At 40.8% G+C, this 15,863-nt stretch overlaps 1 protein-coding gene across 3 annotated transcripts in view; it reads right to left on the minus strand.

Annotated features, from left to right (window-relative positions):
* The window catches only part of CNTNAP2 (contactin associated protein 2), a 2,955,022-nt gene that overhangs the window by 1,124,209 nt on the left and 1,814,950 nt on the right, over nucleotides 1–15,863 (minus strand). For all 3 annotated transcript variants that reach the window (XM_063922438.1, XM_063922437.1, XM_063922439.1), the window contains exon 11: nucleotides 12,336–12,442. In XM_063922438.1, the coding sequence (XP_063778508.1) occupies nucleotides 12,336–12,442 (107 nt within the window). The remainder of the gene's footprint in view (nucleotides 1–12,335; nucleotides 12,443–15,863) is intronic.

Consider the following 15,863-nt stretch of genomic DNA (forward strand, 5'->3'; position numbering starts at 1 on the left):
GTAATAGGCATTACGGTGTGTCATACCGTGTAATGGGCATTACAGTGTGTGGCATAATGTGGAAGGGGCATTACTATAAGGAGGATAAAGGACAAATAATGTAAAGGGCATGAATCAGGTTTTTTTTTCATGTGTTTTTTTTTCCTGTGTTGTATAAGGGGCTCTACCTGGCGTAATGTATATAAGGGTACTACTGTGTAGTGTAATGTGACTGACGGACACTACTGTGTGGTGTAATGTGAATTGGTACTATTCTGTGGTCACACCCTTCCCCATGAAGCTACGCCCCTATTTATCTATTGCACCTGTTTTCCACCAATCCACCTGTGCATAAAGCTGGCCAGTAGCATAGGGGTCAATGATCCCTATTCTTGGATCAGTTACTGCCACTTTTTGTTTAAAAGGAGTAATGAGAAACCAATACAGAAATATTCAACCTCTAAAACAAATTAAATTAATAAAGTAATATCACTAGTTTGTACATTAAGCTTTGGGAAAAGGTAAATAATTTGGGTATTCCTTAACAGGTTCTTTTAAAACATCAAATGCTGTACTTTCTAGACAGTCATAGCAAAAGGGAGGAGGGGATACTAAAAATTCTCATAGTACAAATCTACAGGTTTTATAATGTGCAACGCCTATTAAATTAATCTGAAGTAATTAGAGAACAAGCCCACCCGAACATCTGGGAGCCGAGCGGGTCCGGGTCGGAACTCGCATCTCTCGGCCTGCCTCAGATCCGAAAATTAGGAAAAAAAGTAGTTTTCCCAGCGTTGAATCTTGGATCTTGCAAGTTTTGGATTCAGGTGCGAAGTCCTGTTGAAATCAATGGGCTGACCACTGATTGGCTGAGAGAGCTATTCTCACGGCTAGCCGATGGATCCCTGCACTCTCATCCTCACAGACTGTTGCTGTGCTGCAGAGAGTGAGACACACAAACCAGACATGGAACTGAGAGGAGCGCTGTGTACACTGCAGCACTCAGTCCATCATCTTCCTCACGGACACCAATGTGGGCAGTTACCATTGGGGGACTCTCCTGCCTTCTGTCACAGTAATTGCACTACTACACTACTACAGCTGGCATGTCTACCTGCACTGTATCCGAGCTGCACTGTATCCGACCTACACTGTAACTCACATTGTATACGACCCACACTGTATCAAATCTGCATTGTAACAAGCACTGTATCCAAATTGCATTGTATCCAACCTGCACTGTAATCCGCACTGTATCCAATCTGCATTGTATCCCTCACTGTACAGTGTGTGTCCTGCACTGTAACCTGCACAGTAGCCAACCTACACTGTATCTGACCCGCACTGTAACCCACATTGTATCTGACCCGCATTGTATCCTGCACTCAGGGGGTAATTCCAAGTTGATCGCAGCAGGAAATTTTTTAGCAGTTGGGCAAAACCATGTGCACTGCAGGGGAGGCAGATATAACATGTGCAGAGAGAGTTAGATTTGGGTGTGGTGAGTTCAATCTGCAATCTAAATTGCAGTGTAAAAATAAAGCAGCCAGTATTTACCCTGCACAGAAACAAAATAACCCACCCAAATCTAACTCTCTCTGCAAATGTTATATCTGCCTCCCCTGCAGTGCACATGGTTTTGCCCAACTGCTAAAAAATTTCCTGCTGAGATCAACTTGGAATTACCCCCTCAGTGTCGGACTGGGGCATGAAGGGCCCACCGGGGGAATGCTGTTGTAGGGCCCATGCTTAAGGGTGTGGCCAGGCTCCAATGGGGCGTGGCCAGCCACCACAGAGGTTTGGCTAACCATTACAGAGTACATGTTCTGTTCCCCTTGGTAAATACTGTATATAATAAACCATATTCTTGTGAAGTATAATGTAACAGTAAGTATAATGCATAATTCAAGTGCACTAGGATAGAGTCTGGAACCTGATCCATAGAGGAGGAGGAGGGCCCGCGGGCAGTGGGGCCTACCGGTGGTTTCCCCTGTTCCCCAGTGGGCCAGTCCGACTCTGCCTGCACTGTGTTCAATTTTGGGCACCATATTATAAAAAGATATAGGGGAGCTAGAAAGAGTTCAATGGAAAGCTACTAAATTGATTAAAGGGTTAGAGACACTGGAGTATGAGGAAAGGCTTAAATATGTATACACTAGAAAAGAGGCATCTAAGAGGAGACATTATTAATATCTTCAAATATGTAAAGGTTCATTATAAAGAGTTAGCAGGGTATTTGTTTATAAAAGAACTCTGAATAGGACACGTGGGCACTCGCTGAGGCTAAAGGAGAGAAAATTCCATACACAATGTAGGAAAGGGTTCTTCACGGTAAGGGCAATAAAGATTTGGAACTCCCTGCCGGAGAAGGTAATAATGGCGGACTCTGTAAATTCATTTAAAAATGTATTGGACAAATTTCTAACTGGAAAAAGTATCCAAGGCTATAGCTTTTAACATATTGGCCTTATATATCTGGGAGTGGTAAGAGCCATAGTTGTCAATTGATACTAAACCATTACTTCAGCAAGTGCATTATAATATGCACAGCTTAACACAGATACAGGTTAAACCCGATGGGCATTTTGCCTCCTTTCAACCTCACTAACTATGTAACTATGTAACTATGTATTCAACCTACAGTGTGTGTCCCACACTGTAACCTGGACTGTATCCAACCTACACTGTAACCTGCACTGTATCTGACCCACACTGTATCTGACCCACACTGTATCTGACCCGTAGTGTGTGTCCCATACTTTAACTCACACTGTATCCAACCTGCACTGTATCTGATCTGCACTGTATTCAATTTGCATGTGTGTCCCGCACTGTAACCCGCACTGAATCCTCCATGCACTGTAACCTACTGTACACTGTATCCATCCTGAACTGTATCTGACCTGCACTGTTTCTGATCCAAACTGTGTGTCCCGCACTATAACTTGTACTGTATCTGACTTGCATTGTATCTGACCTGCACTGTATTTGACCCACACTGTGTGTAGCACTGTATCCGACCAACACTGTATCCGACCCTCACTGTATCCGAAGTGTGTGTCCCGCACTGTAACCCGTACAGTATCCGACCTGCACTGTATCTGATGTGTATTGTATCAAACCTGCACTGTTACCCACATTGTATTTGAATGCACTGTATCCTGCATTGTTTCCAACTAGGGCAAGCCCAAGCCAAATTTTTCTGATAAGCAAATATATATTTTGGCGCCCCTATTTGGAATATAATAATACTTAATAATCATTTTATTTATATAGCGCTCTTTCTCCAATAGGACTCAAGGCACTTTAGAGGCATGGCTTTGTGGGGAAGGGGCATGGCCAGAGAATAGTATCAATTCACATTTCACCACAGAGTACTGTCCGTTATTCACAGTACACCACACAGTAGAGACCCTTATACACATTAAACATTGTCAGTCCCTAGAACCACCACTGACCAGAATGTAATAAGAATACTTAGCAGTAGGTTTATAAATATTATTCATCCCTCTTGCACAGATAGTTTGCTTAGTTCAAAGGTAAAGCAGTATGTAACGATAAAGTTAAATTGAACAAAACACCTATCAAATGTTTTTGAATGCTAACCGAAGCTTACGGGGCCAATGGTATGTCATGTGCACATGTCTTTGCATGGTACAAAAGATTTATTTATGGTCATTAGGATGTTGAAGATGGTGAATGTCCCAGAAGGCCTTGCACATCAAAAACAAGTGAAGATGTGGAAAAAATTAAAAAAATTGTTCGAATTGACCATTGACTCAGCATCGCAATGATAGCAGAAATGGTAAACATCAACAAAGAAACTGTTAGGCAAGTTTTGCATCAAGATCTTAACATAACAAAAGTTTGTGCTAAGATGTTTCCAAGACTTCTCGTTGCTGAGCAGAAAGAAAATTGAATGTGGATTACTGTAGTACAGAAATTTTGGAACAAATTCAAGCAGATTTACCTTTCTTAGATAAAGGTATTATCTGTGATGAAACATGCATCTTCCAGTATGATCCTGACACAAAATACCAATTCATGCACTTTAAAACACTGTCCTCACCAAGGATGAAGGAAGCATGTCTAAGCAAATCCAAATTCAAAGCCATGTTAATTGTTTTCTTTGATATCAAGGGTGTTATTTTGCCAGACTGGGTACCAGAAGGTGCAACAGTGAATCAACATTATTAGAAAAATGTCCTAGAAACTTTGCAGGAAAGAATCAGAAGAGGCAGTCCAGAGTTTTGGAAAAGTCATTTCATCCTCCATCAGGACAACGTATCATCCAACAGAGCTTTCTCTCTTTTTGGCCTAGAAACAGACTACAGTGTCAGACTACAGCTGACACATAATGAAGTACAGCAATGGAAAATAAGAATACTTGTGGATGCAGCAGGGAAGTATATTGAAGGGGAACAGAGTTAAAATGTACTAAATATAATTAAATGTAAATCATCAGATTTGTTATATAATAGCCACACCTTGTACTTTCCTGTTCTACTGCACAAAAATATTCCAGGAGTATAATTTGGCATTCTGTAGCTAGTTTTAGTGCTCAAGCCCCACACTCATAGCCAGGTTAAGGGAAAGGGAGGAGGGGGGGAGGGCATAATGTACCCCAGGCCCCCTTTGTCATGGGGCCCCCCTGGCCGTAGGACAGTGACATCACTAGCTTTCCCTCTTATGCAGCAGCAGATCCAGGCAGCCAGAATGTGAACAGGTGTGTGCGCAGTGCATTCAGTGACACAGGAATATCAAGTTTCATGAACTACCTACTGATCTTTCCCACCAGAGGAGAGATAGGAGTGTGGAGAGAGCTGTAAGTGACACAGGGATCCCAGCTTCTTCTCCTCCCTGCCTGGGTGTCTGTGTCCTGTGTAACCTGTTATCTAATGAGGGTCTAGAGAAAGACTTCCTGACCCCTTGTTCCAGTGTGTAAGTAGTAGAGGCTGCTGCTATTCTTGCATGTAACAAAATAAATGATACATTTTATTTTTCTATGTGTATTTTAAGGTTGTTTAAGTTATATTTGTTCCACTACAAGGACATTTTATAAAATAGTTGTCTTTCAATTAGGTGGAGCTATTAACAGTACCCATACATTATTTAATTATTAGTTTAAATCTAATATACACCATTGGTTTAAATTTAATATGCACAATCCATACTTCCCAACATTATCCATTCCAGGAGGGACAAAATGTTGTCTATTTGGACTTACTTCTTAAGTTATGAATACAATCACTTGTATTGAAACACCTTACTTATCAATTAAATAGTTCAACACAGGTGACACCAATCATATATTAAGAGGGAAGTACAGATAGAGAGCATAATGTCCCTCCTGGAATGGGTCATGTTGGGATGTATGCACAATCTAATATACAACCCCCCCCCCCCACACACATTTCCACCGAGGCCCCCCTATCTTAAGTGCCCCAGAAACCCCCTTGGTTTAATCCGGCCCTGCCCACACTGACTATCCAGTCAAGGTTTTTTTTCCCTCATGCATCTCTGTAGCATTATTACCACCACCACCTATTTCGTAATTGCATGTTGCTATGAGAGGGAGCCTATCAAACTGCTAAGCACTGTGTGGGGAATAGTAACTAATAGGCTTTACTAGACCTATATGTAAAACCATCTTGTATCTTGCATCTGCTAACTTAGCTTTGCCTCCATGCTTCTAGTATATAAACGACTGAAACAGTTGGAAGTAAATCATATGCACATTGAAAAGATCATCATCATCATCACGTGCACATTCACATAAGATTTACTCTGCAAATGGGCGTACCTTGGTGTTATGTTGATTCGTTTATTTATGATTTTTTTTAAATACAGTTGTTACGACATGTGGAGGTACTTTATGCTGTACAAAATATGGCTTCAATGTTTTTCTTTACTCATTCATGTAACAGAATAACTTACTGATGCAAATGAGAGCTACAGAAATATAGTAGAGCTGCATAATATACAAAGGGCATAAGCTGTGACACCAATCCAATGAGTGTCTTATTCTTACAGGTGAGCCCTTCCGTGTGTCATGGATTTGTTACCATTCCTTAGTGACCTTCAGATGTGCAATTGCTGGTAAATCATCAGATATTTTGTAGTAAAACAACACTTGTCATTCTAAAAAGGTAACAACAAGGCACTCCTACTGCTTTTAATTAAGTATTTAATTATTGTCATCCAATCACAGTTCTCAGTAGTCTTATAAGAGTCAGAGTGAGATGAAATACTCAAAGAGCACAGCTGCCATCTGCCTCTCTTTAAAAAGAGCAAGTCCCTCAATGGGACTTCAGAGCAAAATAAAGCCACTATAAGCCATTAATATGCATTGAAGACTGAATTGTGCTCAGCTGGATAATATACGTAAAACAAATGTGTTTTTACCTAGCTAAATACATCCAACACATTCTCCATCAACCCACTGCATCAGGTTACCATGTCAGCAAGATGTTGTGTACTACAGCAGCTTAATCTGGGTACACACTAGACGATATATCATCTGATCCAGCGGATCAGACTGATCGGATAATATATCGAATATGGACTATTGCGCACTGCCGCAGGTCAATCATCGCGTCTTCTAATCGGCCTGCAAAGCAGATATTGTGAATGACACCATGCTTCTGGATGTGGCCACTTAACGATATAGCACGTAGTCGTGCGCCATATCATTCAGTGTGTACGTTAGACAATGTGGCGATACATTGGCCGCCCCATACACACTGAACAATATAGCGCATGACAGTGCAGTACAGTATATCGTTCAGTGGCCCCATCCAGTAGTATGGTGTCATCTAAAATATCTTCTGATCAGCCTGCAGCGATTCTTAAACAAAGGCAGAGTCAGTGATTTCCCAGCAGCTGAGGTGCTTCACCGTTACTTTTTTCAACAGAGCTACAGCAGAATGTAAAGTTAACACTGAACAATAAATTAACCTTTATGGTTTGCACTGTATGTGTATATTTCAGTTGTAGGGTATAGTGACTCTATAAATTCCCATGCCATTCTTTCCTTTTCAGTTCTTCCATTTTTTGATCTGATGCATGTAACCTTTTTATAGGCAAACTTCTCCATCCGAGTCAAAACTTACCCACCTCTGTGTCTAAGCTGTACTACTCATGCACTTATTTGGGCAACTGTATTTTGCTTTTACAGTTTTGCATGTTTTTTGTAATTTTTTAAAATTTTGATTTACCTAAATCATACAGATTAATAATGAGGTTTACATTCAGGAGAACCACCCTGGTCTTAATATAAGGAAACTTACTGTTAAAAAATAAGTAACTGACTCTGTATTGTCTTTTGCACTGGACTTTAAAATGGTTCATACTCAATTTTTGCAATTGTATTAAAATCTTAAATATTTTCCATTAAAATTATATAAAATTAACGAGAGCCAGTGTTTGGCATCACTAATCTTAGGCTGTACAGTATATTAATGATTTGAATAATATATCCAAAATCCCTGGAGCATTTAAGCTCTCATTTAACCTCTCTGCAGCAAATTGTTCTTAGGTTTGAGATGTTTTCCCTGAGCTAGTAGTTTATGAGTGACAGGCTTTCACACTTGCATAACAAAAAAGTACTTGGGGTGATTTAGCGTTAGCTGCACACTCTGGGCGTGATTCAGAGATGGCTGTTGCTGCATCCACTCTAAAACTTGATGCTGGAGTAGTGGGCGGTATTATGCATATGTTAGTTTTAGCCTTCCCTTTGTACACTAGTCTGAGTTTGCAAGCCCTTAAGGCCAGTACTCACTGGCCGATGTGGGAGAGATGTGTGCTGAGCGAACCGCTCAGCACAGCGCGATGTGTGCTGAGCGTGCGGGGGGAGTGGGGGGGCCGCTCATTTCACCCAGCGGGTGAAATGAGCGACCTGCTAGTTTGGCCTGCATGCAGGGCAATCTAGCACCAGCGATAGCGATGCGCGTGGCTGCGCATCGCTATCGCTGTGGGGAGTACACACGGAGCGATCGTGCTTAAAATCTAAGCAATCTAGTCAGACTTAGACTTCCACATCACTGTGTGTCTTTGGGAAGCGGCTATGCATCTGAGAAGGCAGCTAGCTTGACACACCCACAGCTAGCTTGACACCCCCCCAATTATTTTTTTAATCCCCACCCAGCCAAAACACAAACAGCCTGATTCAGAGTTAGACGCAGTTGTAGCTGCAACTGCTGCTTTTGATGCAAATGCTTCTGTGTCTGTATGCTAATGAAAAAGCCAGTGGATATTCTACTGAGACACCCACTAATCTGCTGCTGTGCATATTAAGACGCACCATCAGGTGCACCATTGGAGATTGCACAAGCCCTATGGAGATGCAGAATCTCCATCTGAATATGGATGACTGTCAGTACAGCTGTGTCTGGCTAACCACGCCCTCTGTGACCACCCAGAAACGCTCACTGGAATTCCATGTATATGCATGCAATTTCAATTTGCTTCTTTGCATGGTAACCATTGGGATGCATGTGCAGTGCAGAAACCTTGGGGCGGATGTATTAACCTGGAGAAGGCATAAGGAAGAGATAAACCAGTGATATGTGCAAGGTGATAAAGGCACCAGCCAATCAGATCCTAACTGTTAATTTACATATTGGAGCTGATTGGCTGGTGCCTTTATCACCTTGCACATATCACTGGTTTATCACTTCCTTATGCCTTCTCCAAGTTAATATATCCGCCCCATTGTCTGCTTGGTCCGATGACGCCACAGCATCTGCCTTTGATCAGGACCATGTAAATCAGCCCCAGTGGGCATGGGTGGATTCATACATGTTCAAGGGCAGAAACTGACTGAAATTTCAACTTTCAACCTGTTTTCATTACTATGATTGAACAATGTATTTTACCTTCATATTTCCTACAGCAATTTTCAGTCTAGTGTTCTACTTATATTGAAATTATTGACATACATGCATTGTATCATACCATGTGTTTGATAAGTAAATGCTGAGTTCCTGATTCAGAAGTATAATCAAATGTAAAAAAAAAAGTAGCACAAAAGGGGCAGTTTGCTCCTAAACAAACTATGTAACAAGCAAGAGGTACGAATGCATTTATTTTCATTCATGCAAGGAAAACATTGATGACTCGTCCTTTTCAAAGGAACATATTGTAAAAGGAAGGGGTACATTATATTTTAACCGGCACCAGGAATCAATACTAAACAAGCCTGATTTGATTATTTCTGCCATTTTAAAACTATAGGTCAGAGCCCAAGGACGTAGCTACCATAGGTGCAGGCAGTGCAGCTGCTATGGGACCCAGAGCTGAGAGGGGCCACCTTCCCTGTCAAAGTTACATGTGTTATACAGGTTGAGTATCCCATATCCAAATATTCCGAAATACGGAATATTCCGAAATACTGACTTTTTTGAGTGAGAGTGAGATAGTGAAACCTTTGTTTTTTGATGGCTCAATGTACACAAACTTTGTTTAATACACAAAGTTATTAAAAATATTGTATTAAATGACCTTCAGGCTGTGTGTATAAGGTGTATATTAAACATAAATGAATTGTGTGAATGTAGACACACTTTGTGAAATACACAAAGTTATAAAAAATATTGGCTAAAATGACCTCCAGGCTGTGTGTATAAGGTGTATATGTAACATAAATGCATTCTGTGCTTAGACTTAGGTCCCATCACCATGATATCTCATTATGGTATGCAATTATTCCAAAATACGGAAAAATCCCATATCCAAAATACCTCTGGTCCCAAGCATTTTGGATAAGGGAGACTCAACCTGTATACATTTTTCACCATTGGGTGGAACGTAGGGGTCCTTTCAAACTTTTTCCTTTGGCCCTGCAATATACCTAGGTATGCCCCTGGACCTGCTCATTGTAGTGTGGTATAAAATGAACTGGAGGGCATTTTAATGTTACATAATATGAACCGGGGAACTGTAATGAACGAGGAGCACTATACATCATAATGTGAATTGGGGGAACTGAAATGTGATATATAGTAGGGTGAACTTAAGCACTACTGCATTTCATAAAAGAAACTAGGTCACTATTATAGGGCATAAAATGAACAACTGCTGCAGAGAAGTGTCTCTAGAAGCATTGGGATGGGAGGCCCCTTCAAAATGTTGCTATGGGGCCCACGAAGTTCTGGCTACACCGCTGTCAGAGCCACCCATAATTGGCGCCATATAGCAAGGTATTATGTTTGATATAAAAAGTTGGTGAAAGTTGCAAAGTCTGTATAGTATTTATAACTGCAGGTAACCAAAGGGGAAGAGGTACAACAACATGGGTTTCTGCTTCTGTATTTCTTTTCAAAAAGGCCAGCGTACAAGGTATTCCGAACAAATTGGGAACACTTCAAATGAGGAGGAGGCCCATGTGCAGACTCCTTCTGGGTCCCTTTTTCTCTAGTTGGCAGCGCTGTAGACTCTGGGCACTAGGGTCACTAGGGGACACTAGCACTGCCCCCGAGTACAGTGCCCATGCGCTGGTCTTCGGGGAAATGGCGCAGAAACATTTTCTCAAAGATTTTCTTTCTGCACCATTTTATGGTGATTTCTGCAGCACTGCTGCTACCAACATGGGACGGGATCCGGTCTGAAGATCGACAGTGTCTAGGTCGACAAGGTTTAGATCGACCACTATAGGTTGACAGTCACTAGGTCAACATGTTTTCAAGGTCGACAGGGTTTCTAGGTCGACATGTTCTAGGTCGACAGGTCAAAAGTTCGACATGATTTTTTTTTTTTTTTAAACATTTTTTTTTTTACTTTTTCATACTTAACGATCCACGTGAACTACGATTGGAATGGTAACCTATGCCGAGCACAGCGGTAGCGGAGTGAGGCACCTTGCCCGAAGCATGGCGAGCAAAGCGAGCCATGCGAGTAGACACGGTGCACTAATTGGGCTTCCCGGTTACTGTACGGGGAAAACGACACCAAAAAAACATGAAAAACTCATGTCGACCTTTTGACCTGTCAACCTAGAACATGTCGACCTAGAAACCCTGTCGACCTTCAATCCCTGTCGACCTAGTGACTGTTGACCTATAGTGGTCGACCTAAACATTGTCGACCTAGACACTGTTGATCTAATGATCCACACCCCATGGGATTCTGGAGGATAAGTATTAAAAATAATAGGTGCAGGGTGTGCGGTGTACCACATACACTGAACCAGAGGCGGATTGGCCATAGGGTCTACAGGGAAGATTCCCGTTGGGCCGACGCACCCGCGGGGCCTGTTTTGTTTGAGGACATGTGGTCCTATTTATAGACATAATGAATAAGATGACAAACAATTTGCATATATGAAAATTACTTTGCCACTTAGCCTGTGATTGCAGATGATCTTGTGTATGCTCTGTCTGCCTGCTTGGCTGACATATAAGATTGAGTGAATAGTGATTGGTATACGGTTGGTGTAATAAGCAAGAAAATATATCTTTCTAAAGAATTATATAGTTTCCTAAATTCTACAGGTGTATCATATAATGTGCTCATAACATTTAATTTTATTTCCTTTTAACTTCCCCTTGATGCTGGACATCCCCACTATCTGGGAAGTCTCGGGGGGAAGGGTGTTGCTGCCATGGCCCATGGCTAGACCTTACACCTCTGGTGCTGCCCAAGTGGGGCCACTAGTACAAATTTTTCCAGGGCCGCTTTTTGTTCCCAATCCGCCCCTGCACTGCACCCATTATAAATACACCAGTGACTCTTAGTTAAAATGTTATTATTTATATGACAAATATACTGTATCTTTGGTTTTAATTCTGAACTGGGGCTTACATGAGCTAAAACAGTGGACAACATTTATGCTAAAATACATTCCTGGATTTTTTGTTTGCAACTATAATCTTTGTCCTAATGTATATTTAACTATTTTCTGTATATGCTCTCTGGTAGATATAGCACTTGCCTGTTGCCTGTTCTAAAGCACCCTCTTTCACTGGCTATAATGAAAACGTTGTCTATGGCTTAGACAAAGTTGTCACTTTGCGTCGGAGGCGTTCACTTGCAGCTAACCTTTACCATTTTGCGTGTGCCTTATTTAAATACAACTCTACAACAATTGATGCATATTATTCAGCGGTATCATTTCTTTCTAATACAGGTACATAATGAATAAGCCTTTTAAAGGGAAAATTTTTTTCACAAGTAGCTTTTTTAACTTTATTTTTGTATAATAAATACTTCTGCACAAATGTCCTTTTATTCATAGCCAAATATCTCTAAAACATGTATTCCTTTATATATAATCAATGTTTAATATCCTTTCAAATCAAACTCAATGGCAGATGTCATTATGAACTATTATACTTTGGTACTTTAACTTTTATACTTACAAGTGTGGCAGGTGGCACCAGTGTACCCAGTTCCCTCACAGCTGCATGTGATGGTGTCCCACGTTTGGGTGCATTTGCCTCCGTGTTCACAATTACTGGGGACGCATCTGTCAAAAGATGTAAATAAAATAACACAAATTAGTTTTTCAAGCTGTCTATGCAGTGTATCAGAACAAATATCACTGACAGTTTTATACACAGTAGTAATTAATCCTCATTAGCAAATCAGATCATAATGAATTGTGATAGAATATGCCAGTTGCACAAAGGTGGCGCATGGCAAGACTAATAACAGACATTTTCATGCAAGAAGCACATCAGGGCACTGGTTGACGGGCTAAATTAGCTTCTCCAAACTCCATAACTGGCAGAAACATGAGTAAGGACATTACAAAGGAACAAGAAGAGACTTGATTGTGAACCTTTACTGCTCAATGGTCGGGCCCTGAACTTTGTAAGATATCATGCAAGTGTAACCACATACTGAGAGATTGCAATGATTTTTCGGAGGCTACTTCTCATCAGTAAAAGGGTAATGAGGTGGATGGGAGCCTGCTGGCTCTAACAGAAAATAATCAGCCTCTACTGCAAAGCACAGGCATTCGACTAAGGCAAAAAGGCATTAAGCAGCAAATCTTGTAACAGAACTTGGAATGATTCAAACTCTGATACTTTGTATGTTTTCCAGCTCATTCATGCCAGCCGTAGGCACGGACTTCTCATAGAGGAATAAAGAATGAAAATAACTAAAGCTATAAAGCATACAAAAAATGCATGTAAATCAAGACAGTCCCATTAAATAATGGTGTACTATTTTCAAAGGCTTTAATAGTCACTATTCCATACATTTCATAATATATTTCACTATAATTTATCATCTTAGAAATCAGAAAAATGTTGTGTGGGTAAAAATGTATATTAATAGCTCTACAGGTTGCAATATTTTTCTGCACCCCACATATACTGTATATAACCACACATTGACCCAAGACAAAGTTTACTTTGTTGGGTTTATATTAGAGATGTGTGTTGACCCATTTTTGCTGGTTTTGTTCCTAATTCATCGGAGGGTATTTGTTTTGCTACAACTGCCTCACTGGTATTGGCTGCAGATTTTTTTTTTTTAAATTATAAAAACAGCTAAAATCATGTTATTTTTGCAATCCAAACTGAATCTGAAGCCCGAAATTCGGATTTAAAAAACGAATTCCGAACCGTGGGAATATCTGATTCTGGATCTTCTCTGGAGATCTGGCACGGTTTTGGTTCGGATCCACAAAATTTGGGTGGGTTTGGATTTATGGAGAACAGTACCACACATCTCTAGTTTCTATACAGTAATGTGTGTATTAATTAGATGGGAATAACTTACCCAATTGCTGTAAAATATTAGGACATTAAGGACCTGAGTCGCACACACTGCTGATGTCAGATGCAGTGGGGCAATTGCTTTCTTCTGAGCATGCATCTAAGTCACACTGCACATGCATCTATATAATGTGCGCACAGAGGACCTTATTCATCTTCAGTTGCAGTTTTGCTAATTTAGCAAAACTGCAACTGGCTGCGATCGCATGCTGGGGGCCGCCCAGCACAGGGCAAGGTTGCCCAGCATGCAAATACTCGGCATCAATGAGATCGCAATGTGATTTGTGGAAGTCCCCTGCCTCCGCAGCGAGGCTGCGAAGGCAGACACAGGGTGGCCATTTTTCGGGTCACAGCAGCCGCGTGATGCCCCAAACCCACCCCCATTTCCCACGCCATGCCTGCCCAATGCCAAGTCGATGCCCCTGCTATGCCGCATCACTGCCCTGCGAGCACCTCTGCCTGTCAATCAGGCAGAAGCATTCGCCTAAGTGAGATGTGATCGCATCTTACTGTGTGTGCACACGCAGTGCAGGTCCTGCACATGTGCAATGTGCACACATTAGTCAGTATGCGATTGCATCTGTGTACAAATGTATGGTGCCCCAGTGCATATTGTGGAAAAGCCTACACTATACATGTACTAGGCTAATCGGTTTGTATGGGATTTGGGTCCTTTTCTATAATCTAGCAATCTGGTGGACCATTATGCAATAGATAGCATCTATCCTTGTGTATCTATGCCTATTTCCCTATAGATTGTAAGCTTGCGAACAGGGCCTTCCTACCTCTATGTCTGTCTGTTTTTACCCAGTTTTGTTCTATTACTGTTGTTCTAATTGTAAAGCGCAATGGAATATGCTGCGCTATATAAGAAACTGTTAATAAATAAATAAATAAATAAATAATGAACACAACCGCAGTCCACTGCCCTCGAATGCAAGTTATATTTAAGCAGCTTTGCAAAAGTCAGAGCTGCATGCACAGTCAATGAGACATGTTATCATTAGACACCAATTGTTCTGCAAAGTTAAATAAACCAATGATAAACATTTTATGTAAAGAATATAATAATTATTGTATTATATTTTATTGGGAATGGAGCAGTATAACCTCAAAGCTGCAATAAAAATACCAAAAGTGCTAAATATAAAAATAAAAGCCTTGCTTATGTTGGCCCCACAGACACTGTATAACTAGATTATTTTGTATTTGTGCTAGGATGGTACTGTACAACAGTTGCCTGGATTATTCCGGCATAATTAGCTGTGCGTGGAGATGCAAAGCAGAGAGCTAAACCAGCACCAGCAGAGAGAATACTATTTCTACAACTCCGCCTTTGAGAAAGAAAGATTTTGAAACAATTTTTATCAGCTCTTGAATACTTATTCTCTGTGGTTTTATTATTTCCTGCATCAATCTGAAAAATTATATTTACCTGCTGTGGGCCACAAAATATTCATGGCTTTTACACTAGTTTTATGCTTATTGACCTTTTACTTTCTTTTGAAAATGCTAAAACAAACAAACAAACAAACAAACAAACAAACAAACAAATATAGTTTTTTTTCAATAAAATACTCATATTGACAATATAGCCAATCACTATACTGTCTTAATAAACAACTAATTACAACTAAAAAATTGTCTTATTTTGCATTTCTGTTCTTAAACATTTGTTTTCATTTGTAACAGTTTTAAATATTGCAGGTAAATGATAAAGAGGTCACTCAATGGTTCTTGGAGAAACTATTTATTCCTGCTCTTCATCTTACCTCTATATAGTGTCTATATATCTTGCCTACTGGATGTTAAGGGCAGAATATACTAAGGGTAAAATGTGTCCAAATCTCTTTTCTCTGACGTCCTAGTGGATGCTGGGAACTCCGTAAGGACCATGGGGAATAGACGGGCTCCGCAGGAGACTGGGCACTCTAAAAGAAAGATTAGGTACTATCTGGTGTGCACTGGCTCCACCCTCTATGCCCCTCCTCCAGACCTCAGTTAGAATCTGTGCCCGGCCAGAGCTGGATGCACCTAGTGGGCTCTCCTGAGCTTGCTAGAAAGAAAGTATTTGTTAGGTTTTTTATTTTCAGTGAGATCTGCTGGCAACAGACTCACTGCTACGTGGGACTGAGGGGAGAGAAGCAAACCTACCTGCGT

Source organism: Pseudophryne corroboree, chromosome 5 (genome assembly GCF_028390025.1).
Source record: "Pseudophryne corroboree isolate aPseCor3 chromosome 5, aPseCor3.hap2, whole genome shotgun sequence".
Taxonomy (NCBI): domain Eukaryota; kingdom Metazoa; phylum Chordata; class Amphibia; order Anura; family Myobatrachidae; genus Pseudophryne; species Pseudophryne corroboree.